Raw genomic sequence first — 24,820 nt, forward strand, 5'->3', positions numbered from 1 at the left:
AATTTAGTTCTTACTCTGTGCAATTTACACATATTAATTGATTTAATTCTTTGGAAGTCTATGAGGTGAGTGCCACTTATTATATCTTCTTACAAATGGGAAAACAGCTTGCCACTATATTGATATTTATTTTATTTTTTGCTGCGCTGTCTCCCTTAGTAAACTCCTGACAGTTTACTGAGGGAGAGAGCATAAAAGAGAGCATCTCATAGAAGATGGCCAGCTCCTGTTAGTGGAATGAAATACTGATTGAAAGCTTTCCTTTCTTTATAGCCCAAGAGTCCAGATCCATGCATGTGGGAGATAGTAATGTGAAGGGGATGATAGGTCCTGGTAAGTAGCTCTGTTTTTAGTTCTCTTCTCTTCTATCAATATCTACCCTTTCCCTCCTCTTATTCCCTCAGGCCCAAACCAGGCTTGAAAGAACTCAGGCAAGAGTTACTAATGGTTACTAAGAATCCAAGATGTATAGTGGAGTAAGTCAGTGACTCAGTTAAACCCAAGGAGACAGAAGGGGTGGAGATGTTTAAGACACCTAGTATTCTTGGTTCTTTCTGGCTCATTTAAATTATCAATGAAATAATACTCTCTGACAAACTCACATGTATACGTAGCACGACATCAGTTTCCTACGGACACATTTTATAGTTTATTTAATTTAAAAGTTATTTACTTAATATTGAAAATTCATCTGTATTTTGTAAATTATTTCATCTTCCCACCTTCCATTCTTCCTTCATTTTTTCAACTTACCATTATGGAGCCAAGGAAGACAAATTCCAAAAGAAAACATTGCTTTCAGCATCTTTCTTATTCTATATTTTTTTCCCCTGGTGTGCTCACCTAAAAGGAAGGAGATATAAGGAGTCAATGCATACTACTACAAATTAATTATATTATTTTATAAATTTATTTGTTTAAATGCCTTATTTAGTAGAGATTACCTACAGAGAGTAGAGGATATATATAGGCTAGAAACAGACAGAGGTGATCCTTTGCAACTGATGTATTTAATCCTCAAGGAATAGTTTGTACTCAAACAGGGGCATAATATTTATGAGTTCATAACAAATATAATTTTTTTTAAAAAGTTGGATCTTGATGGCAGGTGTTATTTTTCAGGAATGAACCCAACAACTCCAGAAGCAGAAGAAAACCTAAAGTCTTGCCTCTCGGCTGATATCCAATCCAAGAGCCATCTGTCATCTGGTGTGTGGAGGCAGCCTAAGGATGGTAAAGAATGGGGTGACGAATATGTCACAAAAGACCACCCAGATAAACTCAAGGACGCTGGCCAGGGCAGACACAGCTCCTTGGAAAATGTTTTATGTGAAACCTCTTTAGCTGGTAAGTCCCAAGAGGAAATATAGGCTGAAAATTTGAAGAACAGGAAATCTAGTGGCTAGAACCCTTGCAATTTAGATTCAGTGGACCTACAAGACCACCTGGTATCTGATTTCCTTTTCAGACAAACACTAAAGCCAATAGAGATGAAGGGACTCACCTGAGGTCACATGGCCAGCTTGGGACAACCACCTTGATTCTGGATATCCATGACATTTAGTAATGCAGTGCCTTGGGAGGAAAAAAAGGCATAAAGTTGTTGGAGAAGAGGGCAGAATTTTATGATTTATTCAGTGGTGTGAAATCTTCAGTATGTGCCTCTTGCATCAGTAGTCTACCACCAAAATATCAAGCACTGCAACAGGGTCTGCCCTCCCTCCCCTCCTCCTGTTTTCCTTCCTTCCACTCCTTTGAATCACAAGTTGCTACATAACACTCATTATATGTCACACTATGGCATTTCTCTCCAACTATTTTGTGGAAGATAATTTTTAAAAATTAATTTTTACTATCAAACACATGAAAAATTAAATAGCACTAAAAGGTTTATTATGAAGAAAACAGTAACCACTTTACATTGTTTTCAGTTCCTTCTGGTAATTGCTTCCATGTTTTCAAACAAGTTTATGCTGCCTTTTTTTTTTTAAGATTTTATTTATTTATTCATGAGAGACACACAGAAAGAGAAAGGCAGAGACACAGGCAAAGGGAGGAGAAGCGGGCTCCATGCAAGGAGCCCAATGTGGGACTCGATCCCAGGACCCTGGGATCACGCCCTGAGCCAAAGGCAAATGCTCAACCACTGAGCTACCCAGGCGTCCCTACTTTTTTTTTTTTATCAGTACCTTACTGGGGGATAATTTACATACAGCAAAGTTCACAAAGCTTAAGTTCATTGACTTTTTATATATGTATATATACCCCCTTGTGATCACTACCTGGATCAAGATATACAGTAATACAGTATTTCTGTTACCCCAGAGAGTTCTCTCATGCACTTTACCACCTGAAGAACCACTATTCTGACTCCATCACTGTATATTAGTTTTGTCTGTTCTTGAACTTCATACAGAGGGAATAATACAATGTGTACTCTTTTGAGTCAGGCTTCTTTCAATATAATGTGTTGTGTGTAATTCACTCAGTAGTGCATTCCTTTTTTTCAGTCACATTGAATAAATTTACCACAGTTTGCTTAACTGTTTTCTTGTTGAAGGACATTTGGATTGTTACCAGTTTAGGGCTATTATAAGTAAAACTGAAATGAATATTGTACAAATCTGTTTTGGATGTATGGCCTCATTTGTCTTGGGTGTACACGCAGGAGTAAAATCTCTAGATTATGGGATAGGATTAGGTTATACTTTGAAAGAAAATATCAAAGTTTTCCAAAGTGGTTGGGACATTTTATATTCTACTCAGTAATGTCTTTGAGTTACTAGATGGAATATAATGACCACAGTTAGTAAGTATGGTCAGTCTTTTTAATTTTTGCCATTCTCATAGGGGTGTGCTGGCATTGTAGTTTTAATTTACACTTCCCTGATCACTAATGATGTTGAGCATCTTTTCATGTGCTTATTAGTTATTTGTACATCTTCTTTTATGAAGTGCCTATTTAAGTTCTTTGTCCAACTTTTATTTATTTTTTTAAAAGATTTTATTTATTTATTCGTGAGAGACACACAGAAAGAGAGAAGCAGAGACACAGGCAGAGGGAGAGGCAGGCTCCATGCAGGGAGCCCAACATGGGACTTGATCCCAGGTCTCCAGGATTGGGTCCTGGGCTGAAGGCGGCACTAAACCGCTAAGCCACCCAGGCTGCCCTTTGTCCAACTTTTAAAGTGCATTATCTTCTTATTATCAATTAGTAGAATTTCTTAATATATTTTGGATATGAGTTCTTTATTATTAGTAGAATTTCTTAATATATTTTGGATATGAGTTCTTTATCTGTGTGGCAAATATTTTATTCCAGTATGTGGCTTGCCTTTTCACTTTCTTAATAGTCTTTTGCTGAATAGATGTTCTTAATTTTGATGAAGTTTATCCATTTTAAACTTTTTATATAGATTCTAACTTATGTGTCCTTCCAAGAAATCTTTGCCTATCTCAAAGTTGTGAAGATATTCTAGTATGTTTTCTTTGAGAATTTTTATAGTTTTAGCTTTCACATTTAGATCTATTATCTTTTTTTAGATGTTTTTTGAGTAAACTCTACACCCAATGTGGAACTCAAACTCATGACCCCAAGATCTAGAGTCAGATACTCTGCTAACTGAGCCAGTCAGGAGCTCAAACCTACTACTTATCTTGAATAGATTTTGATGTATGGTGTGAGGAAAGAGTCCGAGTTCATTTTTTTCCCTATATGTCTATCCAGTTGCTTGAGTACCATTTATCAAAAATATATTTCTTTCTATATTAAATTGTGTAGAGAGCATCAAGTGATTCACATATGGGTGGGTCTAATTCTAGACTCTATGTTCTTTTTATTCCAATTAGTAGAGAATTTATATCTTGTCAGTATTGAGTGTTCCAATCAAAGAACATGGGATATATCTCCCTTTATATAGGTCCCCTTCAATTTTTCTTAGCAATGTAATGGGAAATCTATCATTTATATTCTTCTTCTTTTCCCCTACCAAAGCATTTGCCCTAGAGAACTCTATCATCCTACCCCATCCTGGTCTGTTGCACTGCTGCCATCCTGGGACTTTCCACTCTTCCTAAAAATTTCTTTCATAGTTCTCCAATGTCAGATTCCTGTTTGTTTGCTTTTATCTTGTGTGTCTTTGTTGGTTTCTTGGTTTACTCCTTGTTTGATGGAACTCATTGTCCAGTAGCTTCCACATACTTGTTGATAATTTAGGTGAATACAAAATATTTTTTCCCTCATCATTTTGAAGCAATTGTTCCATTGTCCTCTAATGTCTAATGTTACTATTGGAAAGTCCAATACCATTCTGATCCCTAGTACTTTGTTTCCTGATTGTTCTTTCTGGTAATTTTTAGCATCTTCTTTTTACCTTTGGTGTGCTAAAGTTTCACAGAAGTTTGAGTCTTTTTCATTAATTATGCTGAACACGGTAGGGCCCTTTCCTCTAGAAAAGTGTGTCCTGGTATTTTTTTCTTTTTTTTTTTTTTTTTTTCTGGTATTTTTTTCTATTATTAATTTGATAGTATCTTCACATCCATTTTCTTCTTTTCTCTGAAATTTCTAATAACTAATTTGATGTTGGGTCTCTTGGATTGATGTTCTTCACTACCTCTTCTTCACTTCTAGTCTCTTTTTCTTCAACATGTCTCCTTCTTGTTTTGGGGAGGAGTGAGGAAGAAGGCAGGAAATCTCTTTGACTTTATCTTCCACTCTTTTCTCTGAAAAAATGCCAAAATTTCTTCTTCTTCTCTCTCTCTCTCCTTCTTTTGGAATGTTCTCTTTTCTTAAAAATATAGCATACTGTAACTACTAAATGGGCAGAATGTTTTTCTCTTATCTCTTTGAGGATATTAATTATAGGATTTTAAAAAGAGATTTATTTACTTATTTTTATATATGTAAGGAGAGTGTGCAAGTGGTAGGAGGCACAGAGGGAAAGAGAGAATCCTTCAGCAGACTCCCTGCTGAGTAAGGATTCCAAGGCAGGGCTCCATAGATCCCAGGACCCCAGATCATGGCCTGACCTGAAATCATGGTCGGCACTTAACCAACTGAGCCACCTGGCTGCCCCTTAATTATAGGATTTTTTAAAAGTTTTGTTTCTGCATTGTCTCTTTTTTATTTAATGTACAATTGACATATAACATTATATCAGTTTCAGATGTACAACATAATGACTTGATATTTGTATATATTGTGAAATGATCACCACAATACATCTAGTTAATATCATCACCACACATAGGTAAACATTTCTTTCTTCTTTGAGGAGAACTTTTATGTCTACTCTTTTAGCAACTTTCAATTATGCAAGGCAATATTATTAATCATAGTCACCATGCTTTACATTACAGCCTCTGCATTGTCTCTATTCAAAATGCACATATACCTTTTTTTCTCTTTTTTTTATGGTGTAAGGTTGATTCAAATGTCTGAGGATTCTTGGCTGATATATATATATGAGGCCCTAAATAAAAAACCTGCAAGATTCTATATTGGCCAAGCTTATCAGTTAAACAGGCTTCACTATAGGCTAAGCAGGTAGTAAAACAACTTTTTGGTAGGTGACTTCTTTATGTCAGTGAGTGTAGGTCTTTTTCCCTTGGATAGTTTAGTTTCTTTGGTGGAAGATCCTCCAGACTCCTGCCTGGAGAGTATAAGTCTGTCTACTGGTATTGTGGGAAGACCTGCAGGGGAAGGGGCTGAGAAGAATCTCCCCAATCACTATGCAAGCCTTCTCTGAGTCCCCTTGTTTTCATTTTGGCATCTCAACTCTTCCTTCTATGGTCGATGTCTTTAGTCCAGACCCCAGAGATAAGAGCCCCTCTAGTTTAATTTTTCACATTTTCCCATGGGGCGTAAATGAGGAAGTCATCTGGCCTGGGAGTAGGGGCCTGGAAGTCCAATTGCACTTTATGAAGACTTGTGTCCTGTTTTCAGCATTGATCTTTATTTGCACTTTCTATGATGCCTGGTGCCTCTACTCCTTGAGCCTTTCTGCTTCTCAGCAGATTTTCCATCTGCAGACAAGAACACCACAGTTTTGTGCCCTTACTCAGCTGAATTAATTACCATGCTTCCACTCTGTTTATCATCTTCCAAAAACTTGCCGATGTCTCTTTTTATTGCTTTCCATGTCTTTTTATTGCTTTCTATCATTTCACAGAGCTTTGGAAAGGAGTGGTTGACAAAAATTCCCTCTTTGATTTGTTTTTAAAGCTAAAAGACAGACTGTGGCTCTAGAACTCCTTGAATCAGAAAGAAAATATGTCATCAACATCTCTCTGATCCTGAAGATCAAGGCAACATTCCAAGGGTCAGATGGAAAGAGGAATTCCAAAGAGAGAAGGTATCCATTGTATTCATTGCCTTTGATTTTCAGATTGATTAAAATTTTAAGGTAAGTTGTTTATTGTTTTCACTTTGGGAATTCTGGGACCTGCAAAGAGTTCCAGAAATAGTCTTTGAAGAGAGTGTAGGCAGTGACAGCAGGTAACCCCTGGCAAGTCTTACATTTAGACTTACAGCAGATAAGAAAAGGAATATAGTCTCTGAGACCTTCAGTGTTCCTGGCATATCTGTAAAGAACCTAAAGGGAGAATAAATGTTCCAGTGAGGGAGACATTGCTCTCGTTGCCATCTGCATGTCCTCCTAGGATCACAGGTCTCATAGAAGTAGAAGGGAATGGATGCAATGTAGGTCTGGAGCATTAAGTGGCCATTAGATACATGGCAAAGGGCTGAATAACTCTGGACTTGGATCTTTCTTATTTGTTCAGGTGATCCCATAGTACTAGACGGTGCACAACTGGTGTGTGTGTATGTGTGTGTGTGTGTGTGTGTGTGTGGTGAGGCAGTGCTTCCACAGGGTCTGCAGTATATTATAACAGCATGCTAGCTCCAAGATTACAACACTCCTTGATTGCTTCTGCTCATAATCTTTATATCTCCTCTGCTTCTTCTCCTTTGAGAAAAACAGGAAGGAGGAAACTCTGATTTGGTGGAAAAGACTAACATAATGAAGATGTAATCAGATTAGTTGAGGAAAAGGCCAATCCAAAAAATGGAAGGTCTGAATTATGGACTCTTACAGATAAATGCAGCATTAATAGTTTAAACAGTCTATCAGGTAATAGACCCTGGTGGTTCACAAGCTATGAATCCTTCTAGGGAAGTCCCTAACTGCATTTTCCTGCTCTTTACCATTCCCCAATTTTACTTGGCTTTGCCGCTGCCAGAAGTATACCTAGTTACCAGAACGCAATGCTCCCCCTTTCTAAATGGCTGAGGTGAGGGAATATTCCCTGACAAACTCAAAAGTGGCTTGACTATTTTCAAGAACCATTTTACTGCAAAATTGAAGTAAGCAAAGTATAGAAAGTAACAAGGAACAGAAAGAGTGGTGTGAGCTAAAGCTCTGATCACTAGTGGCCCTGGATGGGGCTTCACCCTCTCTCAGTGGCCACCCAGGTTCCTTCCAACGCTGGTCATTCCTTCCCAGTCTAGCCACTTGAATCCCCTGCTAGACTCCAATCTGGCTTGCCCTACCCTCCCACATTGCCCCTTTGGGCCTCTGAGAGGTCTCCACAGCCTCTACTGGAGACCTAGCCTCTATTTTGCCATTGCTAGAGACCTGCTCGGTTTACATTAATCAAATCTAAAGGCAAGTCTACCTTTTGGTGCAGCATTGCTTCCACATCTAAGATTCTGAGCCAGCAGAATTTCTTCCTTGTCTCTGAAAATCTAGGGATGGGGCATGGAAAGAGAGAGAATTATTTACTTTGGAACACAGTAACCAGGCACTTTGTTTATAACTTCATGAAATCTGCCCCAGAATCCTGTGAAGCCTACCTTATAGATGAAGAAACTAAGGTTCAGGGGGGATTTAAAGCCACATAGTTGATTAGTTCCAGACTTTGGACCCAGGCCCCTCTGCCCCTGTCCTTGTGACCTTTCTACATCACACTACTTCCCTGAGGACCATATTATTTCAAAGACATCACCTGATTAACAGCAACATGTCAAGTTTCTCGGCCAGAAGCATACTCTGTCTGTCCCTGTTTCACAGCGTAGGGTTCTCTCTTAACAGCCCAGATTTCAACTCCACTGTCAGGAGTTCTTGACTCACTGAAGCTCTCTTCTACTTGCCATCACTTCCTTCTCCTCTAAGATCTTCTCCCATGACTGACCGATGACTGAGGAAGGACTGAGCTCTCTCAAATCCCGAGATTAGAAAAAGTTTAAAACTATCACACAATCCTCCATGAAAATAAGAAAAATAGTTATGTCTCATATCTGTGCTAATGCTATTCATGTTAGTTATTTGTTGAGCTAACCCTCTTTTTTCTTTTCATAGCTCAAGATGAAAAAGCTTTCAGTCAATATTCTTAGTACTCATGCAAAGACTCTAGGTCCGAGCTTTGCAGTGTTGCCATTTTTCCACCCCAGGGTTAGATTTCTGTTGAACTCCTTCACTCACTACATTTCTTCTTTTTTCTAAGCCTTTCTGAAGCCTCCATGTGCACTTTAAATAGGCCAGCTGAATGAAGTAACACAACAGAATGAGATGATTCCTTTTCTCTACTGGCATTTCTCCCCATGCAAAGATGAAAATAAATTGTAACATTTCCTATTTTTTTCCATTATACATTACAAGCCACCAGCACTTTCTACCCCTGCTGCAAAGTAACCTGGGGGTAAAAATAAAACCCACCATAACTACAACCTGCCACTCAAAACTGAGGTTGCCACCTCTTCTCAAATCTATAAAATAAAACTTTCGTTTTTCCCTACAAAAAAGTAAAGCCCTCAAGAGCCTCCTCACCCTGTGTCAAGCCGGCCCTGCTCCTGGCTGAACGAAAGGAGGTTGAGCTGCCAGCTGAGGTCTTGAGTAGAACTTGTGGGCTACTGTTCATTTGTTGGAGGATCACAAAAGTTGCAGTTCTTGAATATTTCTGGTATGATTCCTCTAGATAGAGTTACAAGCTCAGGATCAAACAGTCCTGTCTGTCTGAATACTTGTGAAGAAGGGCAACCTCAGCCTGAAAGTATTGCCAGTCTTCTAAGCTAAACTCCAGCTCCAAATTCACCAAGCACTCAGTATGCTCCAGATCACCACCAGGTGGCACATGCTTCATTATTGATGCCCCTCAAATGTGGTTACATCCCACTGTTAAAGCTCAGGAGTTATTTTGGCCTAAAATTAGACAGGCAAGAGTTAAGTTATTAACTTGAAACTCTAAGTGGGTTTTCCTTGATTGCTTTTGGTTTATCTCCCTTGTTTAAGTACTGTATTGTGGGAGTTTTTTTTTTTTTTAATTTTTATTTATTTATGATAGTCACACACAGAGAGAGAGAGAGAGGCAGAGACATAGGCAGAGGGAGAAGCAGGCTCCATGCACCCGGAGCCCGACGTGGGATTTGATCCCGGGTCTCCAGGATCGCGCCCTGGGCCAAAGGCAGGCGCTAAACCGCTGCGCCACCCAGGGATCCCATGTATTGTGGGAGTTGAAATAACTTTGAAGGTTTTAAAAAGAATAAACTACTCATGTAGTTGCTAGAATTTCATCCCTTGTAAGGAAGAGAAAAGAAGTTGAGTACTTAATACTTTCATCCTCATGAAAAAGTTGTCTCTAGGAGTCAGGTCTGGCTCTAAGCAAAACAATGAAACAGGTTATGTGTGTGTCTATACTGCTTGGTTGCTTCTTTCTCTTTCTGTTCTCCATCTCCTGGCTCACCTCCTCCACACTCCTCCCTGATTTCAAATAATATCCTTATTAAATAAAACTTTTTTTTTCAATATTTAGTATAGAACCCACTGTAGGTCATTGTTCTTCATGGAACTTACATGTTTCCATAATACTTGCTGGGAGCATTTTCTGACCCTCACCTTGAAACCTCAAGCTATTACCCCCAGCAGACAGCCCAGGAAGTACCTGGACTCTGACCAAGTTACCAGCTCTCCAATTCTGCAAGTACACTGGTTGCAGCATAGCAGAAGAAAGAAAGCTGACTTTCTCATAGCAGCATAGAGAAAGCTGACTTTCTCAAAATAAAGAGAAAGAAGGTCAGGTCAGGTGGGGCCAGGCAAGGCCAGAAAAAGAATAAAGAAAGAGAAAAAGAAAAGAGATAATCCAAGAGATATGACATAACCTATACAGACAACCCAACTCAAAGTCAGATCTCACCATGGCATGGTGCCCTAACATCTTTCAGTGTCACCCCAGGAATATTACCCAAAGTCATGACAGCCTTGGGTGGGGAGCAATCTTTCAGATCTAGACCTTTTGCTGGATCAGTGTTTTACTTTTTCAGTTCAGTCAGCTTTGCTTTCCTCTACCAGCTTTATGGTCTCCTCCCAGTCAGACTGTCTCCTAGCCACCCTTCCAGCTTCCCTCTGGTCCGGACAGGGATTACTTAGATCTTCTGAGCCCACTGCGTCAGTCATAAGAAGTCAAATTGGGAAGCCCCTCCATGTGAGCTTATGGACATGGGTTTGCCTTTACCTATGTAAAGGCTAATGGTACAGGAGGTGGAGGGATAGAGACCAGTGGGAAGGAATCCTTATATCTTTTCACAGGGGGCTGGATACTCTCTCTGGTATCTGTGTCTTCTCTGAGCTGTAGCCCCAGGGGAATGTTTGCTTTTTGTAAAGATGGGTTGAAAACTTAAAAAATTTTTTTTTAATTTATGTATTTATGTATGTTTGTATTTATTTATTTATTTTTGGGAGGGGGTTAAAAAAAACTCCTTATCAAACCAGTGTTCTTCCTACTGTTCTCAACAAAGGTCTATTTGTTCCAGGTTGGCAAAGCACCCCAATGACCCACTAATTTATTCTCGTTGGACCCTGAGGGAATATCGAGATAAGTTCAGCCCTCAGTGACAAGCAGGCGATCACTTTCATCTTTGTTAAACCTGTGGTCTTGAAAGCACAAGAGAACCTGCTTTCAATTCCCATTAAGTCACCAAGTTAGAGCTTCAAACCTTGCTTTGGCCCAGCAAAACTCCTTTTCCTTACAGCTTCCTTCCTCATTCCTATAGGTCCCTGACTGCCCTGCCACTCTCCATCCAGTCTTCCTCTGGCCATGATTCTTTCTCTCTCTCCTCTCCACCACATCCTTTGCTGACACCTCTCTTCCTTCCTTCACTTCCCCTGGAGAAAAATACAAACAAACCAACCAACCTGAGACATTCTGTGGGATGGGGGAGAGGGAAGTGAGAGGAGGGAGGGGCTCTGTGAAGCTCCAAGGAGTAGCAGGCCAGGCCTGGTCCTCAGCTTCCCCGGGTAAGACTGTGTCCTTGCCCAGTATTCCTCTTGGAAATAGGAAAGGGAAGGAGCTCTTTCAGAAGCCCATGCCCTGAGCATGTAGTTCCCAGCTTGAAACAAATTTTCATTTTTACCTAAATCAGAGTCTCTTACCTCGTAGCTAAGAATGATCAAGTGCCCCCTCAGTACTGTCATATACAGCATTAATTAGAGTAGACTATGTTGCACATCAAGCAGGAATAACTTTAAAGTTTTACAAAAGAGTTCCCTTAGAATTTCCACTGTCACATAAGTGAGAAGAGCATAACAGTTTGGCTTTTAAAAGGCCACTCACGGGGCACCTGGCTGGCTCAGTTGGAAGAGTGTGTGATTCTTGATCTCAGGTTTGTGAGTTTGAGCCCTGCATTGGGTGTAGAGATTATCAAAAAGATAATAATAATTATAATAAAATAAATAAACTAAAAAAAAAGCCATTTAAGCGATGTGCTCTTTATTAGTACAATACACAATTGTGGAGGAGCCATTGGTAAAGGGGTCTTTTTATCTTTATTCCTTTTTTAAAAGATTTATTTATTTATTTTAGAGAGAAAGAGTGTGTGTGTGTGTGTGTGTGTGTGTGCATGCATGCATGCTCTCAAGGATGGGTAGAGGGGCAGAGGGAAAGAATCTTTAAAGCAGAATCTCTGTTGAGTGTGGGGCCCAATTTGGGGCTCGATCCCAGGACCCTGAGATCATGAAAGCCAAAATAGAGTTGGACGCTTGACCAACTGAGCTACCCAGGCACCCCTAATGCGGTCTTTTTACATCTTGAGGATATTTGCTATTAGCTCTACAATGTCAAACTTAAAAAAAAAATCCTGATGTAGAGCTGCGACTCAAAATGTTTTGAATGACTGGGAAAATGGAACCTCCTGCATATATTCTCATAGGGTCTTTTCTTCTCTACACCTGGTTTGTGTGATCCTATCTCTATTCTGTTTCAAGCCTCTTCCCTGGCTCTTTACGGTACCTTGTCCAGCAGCACCTCGATTTGCTTCATGCTCTGCAGGAACGGGTCCTAAAGTGGCCACGCCAAGGAGTTCTTGGAGATTTATTCCTTAAGTTAACAAATGATGAGGTGAGTTTTTTTGGAAAAATCCTTTATAAGTTTGAATTACATGCATCTGTGTCCCCCTTGTCTGCTTCTTTGAATGGAGAACCTCAAATCAGTGATTTTCAGAGTTAGGAAAACTGTTGAGATGTATAGTCTAACCTCCTCATGCTACAGATAATGAAATAAAGCTCAGAAACATGAAAAGACTGCTGAAATCACTGAGTTAGCTAGGTAGTTGTGGACCTGTGATCCAAGTTTCCTAACTTCCAGCCCATCACTTCCCACTGTACTATGTATAACTGCTTCATTGAATCTGCGTATGTGTGCATTTATGTATAAATAAATATATATATATCATATATATCCATTCACACATATGAAATAAATACAGGAGGGTTTGTGTATGTATATGTATTTCACACTTATTTCATTCCTTGTGAAAATGTGATGGGCAGCTATTTGTCTTGCATGTTTTTTTATTTTCACTTCCTTGGAGAAAAGGAAGGAAACTTTGCTAAGTTTCCAAGTCTCTATACTGTTCTGCAAAGAAAATATGACCCAGGCCAGAGGTTGCAGACTCAAATGCCTACAGGGCCAGGCAATGATAAAAATGAGTGGAAGAAAGCAGAATGTGATACAATATGGATCGTTGGGAGGTGAGCTTAAGTGGAGCATATATGCTTTTCTACAGGAAATACTATCCAATTATTATTCAGGAAGAAAGGATTACAGTTGCCAGATCTTCTGATACTTTAAGAGACACTGGCAATCCAGAATTTTGTTTGAAATTTTAAAAATATTCTGTGGGCTAATTAAAATTGGGCTGCAAAATTAACATGCAGAGTTAGCCTGCAATCAAACTCTATATATCAATGATTCTCAATGATAGGTGATAATACAAAGTTTACGGATTATTTACTTGTATAGTTTACAAATTATTTACTTACATGGATGTAATGTAATCCCTCTAATATCACTTTTATTTGTATTCAGTATGCTTTCTTGGTGAGAATTGTTGTATCTGTGGCAATATAACTTTGGAAGCTGAGAACTATTTTCCTGGAACATATTGCATAGGTGAATAAGCATTTGGTGGAAATACACAATTAGTGGAAGAAGTTGAGAATCATTGGTCTAGACACTGGGAAGTGAGTTGGACAAAGTTCCTTACTGGATGTAGATGATTGAAATTAAAAGTAACTTAAAAGCAAAATAGGCATTTTAATCATTTAACAATTTAAAAATACTTTTTCAACTTATGTGACCCCTTTTTGGTGCGTTGGTTTTCCACTTTCTCATTAAAACAGGACTATTGAGTTTGGTTCCCAAGTCCATATGGATATTTACCTTGAAATCAAAAAGACTTGAAAAAAGAATTAAAAAATAAAAAAAAAACATTAATGAGCACATTAAATAAATGATTAAGATAATCTGCCAAGTACTCCGTTTTTATATACATGACTCTATAAAAACATTAGCTGTTATCATTCCTGTTTCCAGGTTCTTACCATGCATTTTTGTGTTTGTTTTCAAGAATAATTTCTTGGATTATTACGTTGCCTATCTAAGGGACCTGCCTGAATGCATCTCTTTGGTTCATGTTGTTGTCCTGAAGGAGGTAAGGTAACTCTGTGCATGGACTGCTTTTTGGTTACATGTGTGTCTATAGGCCATTGCTCATCCACTTAGGAGAGGACAACACATGTACTCAGCTTGTCTTCCAGGCTGGGGAATGGCTCAAACAGAGCCACTGACACTTCTACCTGGGGTTAAAGGAGCCCACTTGAGGATGAGTGCCAGTGCTTTGGTCCTTGCCCTGCTCTACTCTCTTATATTCCATTGGAAGTTTGCCCAAAGTAAACAGGTGTTCTAAGCAGATATCCTCAAATTGCAGCTTGCATGTTATATGAAGATTTCCTCCTCTTCCAGGCTCAGACAATTTAACTCTGAATATTAAACTCAAATCATGCTGTGTCTGTCAGTTTATAAGATGATAAAGTTCTAATCATATAGCTTAAAGTATTGCTACTGCAATGCTATATTAGGTACTCAATAAGCACATATAATTATCTAACAATTCTAGTTATTTTAGGTCAGTAAGTTGAGTTAATCAAGTTTTACAGGAGGTGAGGGTCTCTTTCTTATTAACATTTTACCTCAACCCTCCACTACTCTCAACTGTATGAGTATAATGCCCACCATATATTAGTGCTCAGCAAATATTTGAGAAAGGGAAGCAGAGGGAAGGGAAGAGGAGGGGAGGGGGAGGAGGGAAAGGAGGGGAGGGAGGGGAGGGAAAGAAAGGAACATGGAGAGAATGCGACCTGTTTCCTCTGCAGCCCAGCTGACAAGTTTCTAGTTACAGTCTTTCTCCACCCTCACAAGGCTCCAATTCACCCTTAGTGCCTACTAGCAAGCCACTGCAATGAGTACTTCCAAGAGAATCCTTATGAATTAATTCAACTCAAATATAATCTATTGACTGCCCAAATCTGTCCAGCACTGTGCTAAAAAAAGTGGTCGGGAATGAGGGGGTTGTTTGGAAAGTTGGGTGGATTTAAAAGAAGTATATGATATGCTTCCTGCTACAGAAGAATTGTCTCCTTGAGCATGTCTCTGAACAAGTGGCCTATGCAATGAAGGATCATGGCACTCTAGAGAAAGAAAATGCTCTGGAAATAAAAAAAAAAACCCTTCTTACTCTGGTAGGACTCACTTTGGGGTTCTGCAGCCAGTGTCTTCAGGGACAATGAAGAGTGACTCTACCTTTCTTTCAGGGTGATGAAGAGATTAAATCTGACATCTACACACTGTTTTTTCACATAGTCCAGCGCATCCCTGAATATCTGATACATCTGCAGGTAGGCATGGCTGGGAATCCAACAAACTGATTTTCAAGCTAAACTACTATTTGTGGCTTGCAACTGAGAAACGTGGTAAAGGGTCAAGGAAGAATCATTGGTATTTCTAAGGGGTGATGAAATGATTTAGACTACTGTGATTACCCCATTCCTACTTTGTGGCATGAACTAAAATCTAAATATCTAAAAATCTTTGACTCATAACATTTATCTTTGAAGTTCTATCTTCGTTTACCAGCAATCCCCACCTCTGTTGATCCAAGATCTTCCTATAGCATCTCCTGATAGATTCTGAGTACCCATTCGGTCCTTTTCACCTTGTTCTACATCATCTAAATGAACCCCCAAACCCTTACCCCACCCCCTGGCATTTAAGAAGTATCTATATAACCTGTCCACTTAACTGCTATCCTGACTACTTTCTTTTGGCTCAAGTCCAAGGGCCTACCACATATTGCTCATGTTTTATGTCACAGAAAAACCATGTAGAAGTTGATGAGCTAACTTCTGCACACCATTTTACCACAGGGATTGCAGTACCTGGGAGGAAGTAGATTTGAGAGAAAAGCTCACCAACACCCTTATCAGTCCCTCTTATTTCTACCATCCATCTGTTCTGATTTAATTGCTGATTGATTTTCCTAAGTAATTCAGGAAAAGCATCTTAGAAATGCTTGAAATTTATCTCAGGCAGAAGTAACCTAGTATCAATATTGTGTGGCTTTAAAATTTAAAATCTTCTCACAGGGATGTCTGGATGGCTTAGGGGTTGAGCAAATGCCTTCAGCTCAGGACATGATCCCGGGATCCGGGATAGAGTCCCACATCGGGCTCCTGGCAGGGAGCCTGCTTCTCCCTCTGCCTGTGCCTCTGCCTCTCTCTCTGTTCTCATGAATAAATAAGTAAAATCTTTAAAAAATAAATCTTCTCACAGTAATTATCTTATTTATTTTTAAATATTTATTTTAGAGAGAGAGAGCATGAGCAGGAGGAGGGGCAGAGAGAGAGGGAGAGGGAGAGGGAGAGGGAGAGGGAGAGGGAGAGGGAGAGGGAGAGGGAGAGGGAGAGGGAGAGAAACTCCAGCAGACTCCCTGCTGAGTGCAGAGCATGACATGGGACTTGATCTCATGACCTAGAGATCATGACCTGAGCTGAAATCAAGAGGCAGATGCTTAGCCAGCTGAACCACCCAGGTGCCTCAATAATTATCTTATTTAATGCTTTCAAAAATCCCATGAAATAAGTATCATTACCATAGCTTAGATAAGGAAATAGAGAGCCAGAGAAATTAAGTAACTTGTCCAAGTTAACACACCTCATAGGTGAAAAAAGTCTAGGACTGAAACCCTGGTCTTACAAGCAGTATGGTAAATAAGAGCCCTGATTCTACTGTCTGAATTCAACTTCTGGCTCTGCTACCTGTCAGATGTGTGACCTAATGACTTAACTTTGCTGTGCCTTGATTTCCTTATTTGTTAAATGGAGGTAATAATTGCACCTATCTAATCTAGCTAGCTATGGTAAACATTAACTGAGGAAACAAATCTGTAAAGGCATTAGTACTTGGCAATAGGAAGACTCAATAAATGTTAGCTTTCCCAGATCCAACTAATATGCATGTTCCTCTACAGGACAATAGGCAATATAATAGGATGGACCAGCAGGCCAGGCTTGATCATAAACAGCCTCCCCTTCCAGCATGCCTTAATTCCTGACGTCTCACTATTGGCCTTACTCATTTGGGTCATAAGGCATTGCTTGTAGACAGTAATTGTTAGAATGGCTCCATTACCTTAGAGATCTAATGAGTAGATCCTTCTAATTTTTCAGAGGGAATTATCCAACGTTCATGTCCAACTGAAACAGGAGCTATGGTGACTATTATTCTCCCTTGGTGTGATGGACAAAGAGAATAGCAGGTTTAACCTTTCAGTTTACAATTAGATTGGCCACATATATTGATGTTCTGATTAAATGACTACCAAACCCTCACAACAGATGGAGGCAAGGTGCAAAAGAGACAAAAGTTTTCATTCTAATTATGCAAATGCTGCCTCCTTTTTATCTCCACCCAGAATGTCCTGAAGTTCACAGAGCAGGAACACCCTGACTATTACCTACTCCTGGTGTGTGTTCAGCGCCTTCGAGTATTTATCTCGCATTACACCCTGCTGTTTCAATGCAATGAGGATTTGCTTATTCAGAAACGGAAAAAGCTCAAGAAGTAAGCTTCTGATGGTGCCGTCTAGAGGGTTGATCAAAGGTTTCTGAGAACAGGGATACAGTCAGTGTGGGTATCTGTCACAAGTAACCTCATTGTATGTTAAATGGCTGAAATGTAGTGTCGGGTGGGGGGTAGAAGAGAACAGAGAAGAGGATGAAAATGAGGTGGTCATGCTGGCTACAGGAGAGAGGTACCTATTACCTGGTGGTAATTTTCACCAGGTAATAGGTATAATTATTTTAGAAAAATAAAATTTTACTCTAATCCCTATACAGACCCCATCTTCTGTTATTAACCACTTTGAAAATAGTTATTTCCCTAAGTTTGCCAGGTTAAAAAAAGCAGTTTAAAGGCCAGAATGTAGTTTCTTTCATGAACTCAACAAATATTTATTGAGCATGTATATCAGGCCCTGCTCTATGTATTGAGTATAGTGCAATGAACAAAACAGATAAAAAGCTTTGCCATGTAGAGCTTATTTTCTAGAGTTGGACGGCCAGTTAATAAATAGATGGTATAAATGCTATGGATAAAAACAAAACAAATAAGGGAGAGGGTGGTAGTTGAACAAATTTCATGCTAAAGAGAAACAAAAAGGGCTGACTAGGGAGAATCTGGGCTTCAGAAGGAACAGAAACAACCCATAGCAGAATTTCCTAATGTCCTGGATTTCCTTTAACGTCATCCCAAGCCAATGAGGAAAACAATTTCTGGGGTTGTTTGAGACCAGAAAAAGATGCTATCTCCCAAGCTAGGGCTCCTCTAATGGAGGACATCTTCCTATACCATCCCTTTCCCCTAAACTTAATTCAGGCAATTAATCAGCATCCCTATTCTTGCCCCGCATCTAGCTTGTACTGTTATGTAAGCAACCTGGTTTGTAGAGAGCCATGGAGAGAGACAGACAGACAGAAAGAGAGAGGGAACTTCACAGCTGAGTTTCATCTGAGAAATATTGTTTCCTGATCTATCTTGGGATAATCTGAATCGATTCAGATAATTCAGAACCAATTTTCCACTGTATACCCTGAAAATTATTACTTCCATTCTCACAGATCATCCATGGCAAAGCTGTACAAAGGGCTGGCTTCCCAGTGTGCAAATACTGGACAAGATGCTTCCCCTACTGCAGGCCCTGAGGCTGTCCGTGACAGTGGGATCCACTCAGAAGAGATACTGCAACCCTACCCTTCTGCTCCCAGTGCTGGCCCTGCTGTCACGTAAGCACCTATTGCTATGGAAAGGTTAATGGCAATGCCCTTGGGTGGCAAGTCATCTGTATGGGGTCGCAGGACAGCCTGGAATAGGAGTATCATCTACAGGACTCTTGCCTCCCTCTTGCTCCATCAGGCCTAAATATGGCAGGCAAGCAGCTAACCCAATGGTTGGGTCCCAGAGGAAGGCTAATGTTAACAGGGCAGGTCTACAGGCTGAAGACTACACCTAACAATTTTATTACACATAACCACCTTCTATCTACAGCATAAGTCTCTCTGGGTTTAGACAGTGATTGAGTGGAAGAGTGCCACAACAAAACAGGAAGGCATTTTACAGCTCCTCAGAAGGGTGAGAACCCACCTAAGTTCTCTACAAGGTAGAGTAGAGGGAAAGAATCCCAGTCAGGGGTGAGTGGAAGTTTAGGTTCTGAGAGGAGAAATAGGCTTGAGGTGATACATAAAGAATGTTGTTTAGCCCTTCTCAATGCCCCTTGAAGCTTCTTCAGAAAGGGATTTTCTAAGTTCTTTTCTTCACTTAGGATAGCTTCTCTTAAAGTTGTTCTATGCATTGGATGTATTTGATAGCCTTTTAAAGTCTCTGCACACAACACTCTAGCACATTGAACTGGATTCGTATTCACCAGACTTCTCGATGATTTTTACATTAAGGATTAGGCCATTTATATATACTTGGAACTCTTTACCAAGGATAGGATAAAGTCAAATTAGCTACTTTTGATACCAGGATTTCTGGAAAGATAAGGGAAACCCAAACTCAAAATTCCAAAACCTCCCTATGTCAAATACAGATAATTCTCATCAAAGTATAGACTATAATTTCTGCTTTGGGTTTTATTATCTAAAGGAAAATTGAGAAGTTGTGCAAAAAGTTACTTTTCTTGTCTAAGATTACAATGAAGTAAGAGGTAGGCAATTGAGATTCTTTCAATTTTTAATCACTACAGTTTTTAAAATGCCAATTACAATCACTGCAAGGAGTATCTGATCAGTAATGAAAAATAAACGCTGCTTCCTCTTTCTGCCCTCATAAAATTGAGAAGATGTATTCTAGAAAGACAGAAGTGCAAATGTGGAAAGAAAAGAAAGAGAAATTCCATAATCATTCTGAAACCTGAGACATTAACCTTTCCATACAGAGAGCCCAGGAAGATTTTCTTCCTATAGAGAAAACCCCATAAGTCTTGTAGGGGGAGAACTCCATACAGAAAAAGTACCTTTCCAGGGTGGAGAGTGGAAGACAGGTAGGAAGAGGGTATTAACTTTTTGGGTCACTTCAGCTTTTATGACAATAAAGGTATCTTAAAGTGCAACAAATAGAACCAAAACAAACAAACAAACAAAAACAAAAAAAGAAAAAGAAAAGAAATCCCTAGAGAGGATACCCCAACCAAAAAAGATGGCTGTCATTGCACCGTGTTGGCAAAATGGCCAGTAGAAAATTCAACAATTTTCCAAGTGAAAAGGCAATTCAAGTTAGGTATTTCATTTTATCATTTTTCACCTTTGAAAGTGTGAGACTTCATTTTCATCTTAAGATCGCCAGAGAAAGATACTTAGTTTTTGCATCTATTTTTCCTTTTTAATACATCTGCATTTTTAATGCATTTTTTTTGTGTGTGTGTGTGTGTGGCAGAATTAGTAAACTAGCAGAACAATCAGGTTGGGTCAGTGTGTAGCCAGACACTCACACCTGCCTGGCAATCACCTTCTACCAGAACTGGCAAATCCCATCCAATCTGATGTGTATGCCACCCTAATATCTTATGTAAATTATTCATTATTCACGATTAAACATGAAATTGGGCATATTTAGAGTGAAAGCCTTTTCATTTTGGTGGGTTTTGAGGGTGAAAGTTCGAGACGACTTTATACAGCACTCTCCACAGCGACAACATTTTCAAAATTTTTCATTATGAAAACTTCAAATACCTACGAAGGTGTACCGTGAACCCCGTACTTCATCATCAAGATTCAACAGCTTTCAAGATCGTTACCCATTCATTCCATTTAGAAACGTAATTGTTCTTAAGCGCGAAGGTCCAGGAGTCGAACAAAAGCTCTTTCCATGACTTTGTATCATACCGCTAGGACAAAACAAATCGAGAGGTGAGAGGAAGGAGATGCCTCGGGGGCTCTGGACACGAGCTGGGTGAGCTGGGTGGGTCGGAGCTCCCCGGCGCGCGCCGGGTCAGGACGCTCCTTGGCCGACTTGCCTCGTCGACACGCAGCCTCCTTGCTCAGACAGAGACTTCGGGCACCCTCTCGCCAGATGGCATTTTCACCCCCCTAGGTGGGGGGCCAGGGCTCATGGGGCCTCCTCGGCTGGAGGAGCCTGTGGAGCTTGGTAGGTGACCCACGCCGGCGCGAGGGGAGGGTGGAGGCGAGAGAGCGGAGCGGGCGGCTCCCGCGGCGCCGGGGCTGCGGCTGACAGAGCGTGTAGCGCCCGCCGTCGCCCGTCGCCGTCGCCCTCGGCCGCTGAGGCCTGCACTAACCGACCGTAAGCACACCTCCTTTTGTGTTCTGTTTTCCTTTTAAAGACATCTGATGCCCCCAGTGAAGAAAAGCCAGCCACAGCCAAGCCTGATGGAGAGCATGCAGCCCGGGAAGCCCAGTGAGTGGGAGCTGGAGGGCAGAAAGCACGAGAGGCCCGAGAGCCTCCTGGCGCCCGCGCAGTTCTGTGCCGCCGAGCAGGACGTGAAGGCGCTGGCCGGGCCGCTGCAGGCCATCCCCGAGATGGACTTCGAGCCCTCGCCCGCCGAGCCGCTGGCCAACGTGGAGCGCTCCCTGCGCGCGCCGGCCGAGCTCCTGCCCGACGCCCGCGGCTTCGTGCCCGCGGGCTACGAGGAGTTCGAGTACGGCGGCGAGATCTTCGCGCTGCCCGCGCCCTACGACGAGGAGCCGTACCAGGCCCCGGCCCTCTTCGAGAACTGCTCGCCCGCCTCTTCCGAGTCCAGCCTGGACATCTGCTTCCTGCGGCCCGTCAGCTTCGCCATGGAGGCCGAGCGGCCCGAGCACCCGCTGCAGCCGCTGCCCAAGAGCGCCACGTCGCCGGCGGGCAGCAGCGGCGCCTACAAGCTGGAGGCGGCGGCGCAGGCGCACGGCAAGGCCAAGCCGCTGAGCCGCTCGCTCAAGGAGTTCCCGCGCGCGCCGCCCGCCGAGGGCGTGGCCCCGCGCCTCTACAGCACGCGCAGCAGCAGCGGCGGCCGCGCGCCCCTCAAGGCCGAGCGCGCCGCGCAGCCGCACGGCCCGGCCGCCGCCGCCGCCGCTGCCGCCGCCGCCCGCGGCGCGCCCCGGACCTTCTTCCCCCAGCAGAGGTCCCAAAGCGAAAAGCAGACCTATTTGGAAGTAAGGAGGGTAAAGTAAAACCAAACCCAAACCCACAGCGCCGGCAACCCCCCCGCCCCCCGGGTCCAGGTCTCCAGGGGGCAGCCTGGGCTCCCCTAGCGTGGAGGGGAAAGCGGGCTGGCCCGAGGGGCAGCGGAGGCCGCCGGGGGAGCTGCCCCTCGCCGAGGCGAGCGGCAGGGGCCGGGTGGCTGGCCCCGCACGTGGGCGTCCGGTGGCGAAGAGCCAGCAGAGCACGGACTCCTAGACCTGCTTACTGCCACCAGCCTCCCCTCCCGTCCGCTCCGCAGAGTTAGGGCTCTTTTCTGCCTTAAGCCGCGGCACCTCACGGTTGCACCTTTGCCTTCAGAGCCCTGCACGCTAGTCCGAGGCCTGTTTCCTCCTCTCCTGCTGCGCGCACCTGCGTGTGCAAGTGTTCGAAATGCCGAACACGGTGTGCCAGCCTGCCCCACTCCCTGACCCCGCACGAGCCTCGCCTGCAGCTGGGAAGGAGGCGGGTTGCCCCATCTCGCTGTGCACGGCCTGCAAAGTCTGCGGCGAATGGGGTCCCATTGCTTCGCAGATTCCGGTGGGACATGGACCACACGATGAGTCAAGGAGGCGTTGACTCGCAAACACCTTCTTTGGCGTCCGTATCAATGTTTAGTATTTTGGATGTCTAAACTTCCTCTCTGCAAGCCTTGGGACGTTTAAAGAGGTGTTCAAGTACATACGCATGAAACGTCTAGTGGTTCCTGAGCAAACAGTTTATCTGTGTGTGATCGGAACGATGCAGTTTCTGATTAAGCCGAGAGAGGCGAGATAGCTTTGACCTCTGCCATCATCCTTGCTGTCTAACTTCGTTTTAAGAGTGGTAGTTAGGGTTTGCAGGGCAGCTCTGTATTGGGACATCTTGAGAATGATACAGTCCAGGACTAACTTTACCTGCACCAAGTATCACTTGTATCAAGCCTAGGCTAGAGGAGATTTTTCCAGGAATGAGGGGCTCTATATTCCACGTATTCTTGTTTCCAAGTGAGCGAGGATAGATTGAGGATCACTGACTCCATTCATTCATTCATTTTTCAGTAGACACTGAGAACCTGCCTCCCAATGGGCTCTTTGCCAAGGGCTGAGGGTTCTGACATGAATAGCACCTAAATCTGCCCTCTAGCACCTCTGGCATATGGCAGGAAGGAAACCCAGAAACCCAGAATGATAATAAACTGTGGGAACACGTGGAGGGGTATTTAAACCCTCCTGGAGTGATGGTCAGAGAGGGCCTCCTGGATAAATTGAATGTCTTAATTCAACTTTAAAAGCTGCCTAGGTGAAGAGTGAGGTAGAGAAATATGAAGAAGGCTCATGAGTCTTTTTTTAAAAACAGCAAGGTGATGCTTTTCCTCTTGGATACTCTACCAAGTGGGAGTGATGGATCTCAGGCCAGAGGAACAGGAAGGGGCTGGGTTGTGAAGAGTCCTGGAGCTTGTAGCCCATCTAGACTCCAGCATCAAAGTCTGACTGGTTCCTGCAGAGGGACCTTAGTATGCTCAGCTGAAGTTGCTGAGATTCCCCAGGGTTCTGAGATATTTTTTCTGACTTTGATCTTCAACTCTGAACTTTACAAAATTCTATTAGGCAAAATTTCTGAGACAAATCAACCTTAGGCATGTGTCAGAGTTTAAAAGTTCATTAACATGGGGAAATAGGTAGGAAATAATGATGCCAATTCAAATTGACTTGAGATGGGCAGAGATTTACATATAAAACCTTCTAACTAGTATAGTCTAAGCTGCAAAGAATGCTTTTATTTCACATGTTCAAAAAAGTGTCTTCCCTCCCCGCTAGTTAATATGTGAAAAAATGGGAGTTCAGCAGTTGACAGGGAGAAAAAAACATTAATCAGAAATAAACAAGTAATATATCTGAGAAGCAAACAATGAGTAAAATATTTGTGGCTGTTTATCAGACATACCAGATAACAATAAACACTATATTACGGATTGTTACTCAGACATCCTGGACAGCAAGTTTCATCCCATAACAGTGTCAGACATGAATCAGCTCAGTTCAGAAAGTGACACTAAGGAGATGTCAAATAGAGGTCAGTTAAAAGGCCTTTTCTCTTTCAGTTGTCAGTAAATTTTTCAAGCATGTGAATTTTTCACACGAGGTTCACCTTGCTTATTATTTCTGTTCTTGGACAAAGGTTTTTCTTTCTAAAAATTCAGAAGGTGTGGACTGTTGGGAATCCTAGAGAGAGATGGAATGCAAAGTCTAGGAGGGCAGAGGCTGTGTGTGGGTATGTGCGTGTGCATGTATGTATGTATGTGCATGTACATTCATGTGTGTATATGGGCATGCATCTGTATATATATATATATATATATATATATATATATGCATATATGTATATGTGTGCTTGTATGTGAGTGTGGGTGGTTGAGGTGTGAGATAAGGTTTTAGTTGCAAAAGATGAACCCTTCAAAAGCCCTATCTTTAAAGGTGTCAGCTCTTTCCTACTGAGATGTGCAAAGCTCCTACTATTTCATCTCCTTAAGTATACTCTGTATATCTTCCACACCTGCCCCGCAGAGCCAGCCAAACCCTGTTTCTAAGAGGAAAGAAGGGAACATGCTTTAGTGCAAAGAGCACCTACCTGGGTGTCAGGAGATCTGGGTTCTAGTATTGGTTCTGGTGCCAAATAGCTGTGTGCTTTTGGTCAATTCACTTGGCATCTCTGTGTTTCCAGTTTTCTCCTCTATAAAAATAAGACAGTATATACCTTACCTAATTCACAGCATTGTTGT

At 41.9% G+C, this 24,820-nt stretch overlaps 1 protein-coding gene and 1 long non-coding RNA gene across 7 annotated transcripts in view; one reads left to right on the forward strand and one right to left on the reverse strand.

Annotated features, from left to right (window-relative positions):
- The window catches only part of LOC111090581, a 39,214-nt gene extending 17,425 nt beyond the window's left edge, over window positions 1–21,789 (reverse strand). Inside the window, exons 1-5 of one of the 3 annotated variants that reach the window (XR_005372334.1) lie at window positions 20,619–21,789; window positions 12,283–12,369; window positions 7,678–7,747; window positions 1,505–1,575; window positions 754–843 (exon numbers count right to left, since the gene is read on the reverse strand). This is a non-coding gene — a long non-coding RNA (uncharacterized LOC111090581). Of the gene's footprint in view, window positions 1–753; window positions 844–1,504; window positions 1,576–7,677; window positions 7,748–8,828; window positions 9,276–12,282; window positions 12,370–20,618 lie in introns of those variants that run through there. The other 2 variants (XR_005372335.1, XR_005372336.1) reach the window with 2 other exon arrangements.
- The window catches only part of ARHGEF33 (Rho guanine nucleotide exchange factor 33), an 80,444-nt gene that overhangs the window by 41,755 nt on the left and 13,869 nt on the right, over window positions 1–24,820 (forward strand). For all 4 annotated transcript variants that reach the window (XM_038561335.1, XM_038561337.1, XM_038561336.1 and 1 more), the window contains exons 8-16: window positions 274–333; window positions 1,123–1,347; window positions 6,224–6,353; window positions 12,258–12,390; window positions 13,901–13,984; window positions 15,144–15,227; window positions 17,303–17,451; window positions 18,507–18,671; window positions 21,227–22,043. In XM_038561335.1, coding sequence (XP_038417263.1) covers window positions 274–333; window positions 1,123–1,347; window positions 6,224–6,353; window positions 12,258–12,390; window positions 13,901–13,984; window positions 15,144–15,227; window positions 17,303–17,451; window positions 18,507–18,671; window positions 21,227–22,043 — 1,847 coding nt within the window. The remainder of the gene's footprint in view (window positions 1–273; window positions 334–1,122; window positions 1,348–6,223; window positions 6,354–12,257; window positions 12,391–13,900; window positions 13,985–15,143; window positions 15,228–17,302; window positions 17,452–18,506; window positions 18,672–21,226; window positions 22,044–24,820) is intronic.

This window comes from Canis lupus, chromosome 17 (assembly GCF_011100685.1).
Source record: "Canis lupus familiaris isolate Mischka breed German Shepherd chromosome 17, alternate assembly UU_Cfam_GSD_1.0, whole genome shotgun sequence".
Classification (NCBI taxonomy): domain Eukaryota; kingdom Metazoa; phylum Chordata; class Mammalia; order Carnivora; family Canidae; genus Canis; species Canis lupus.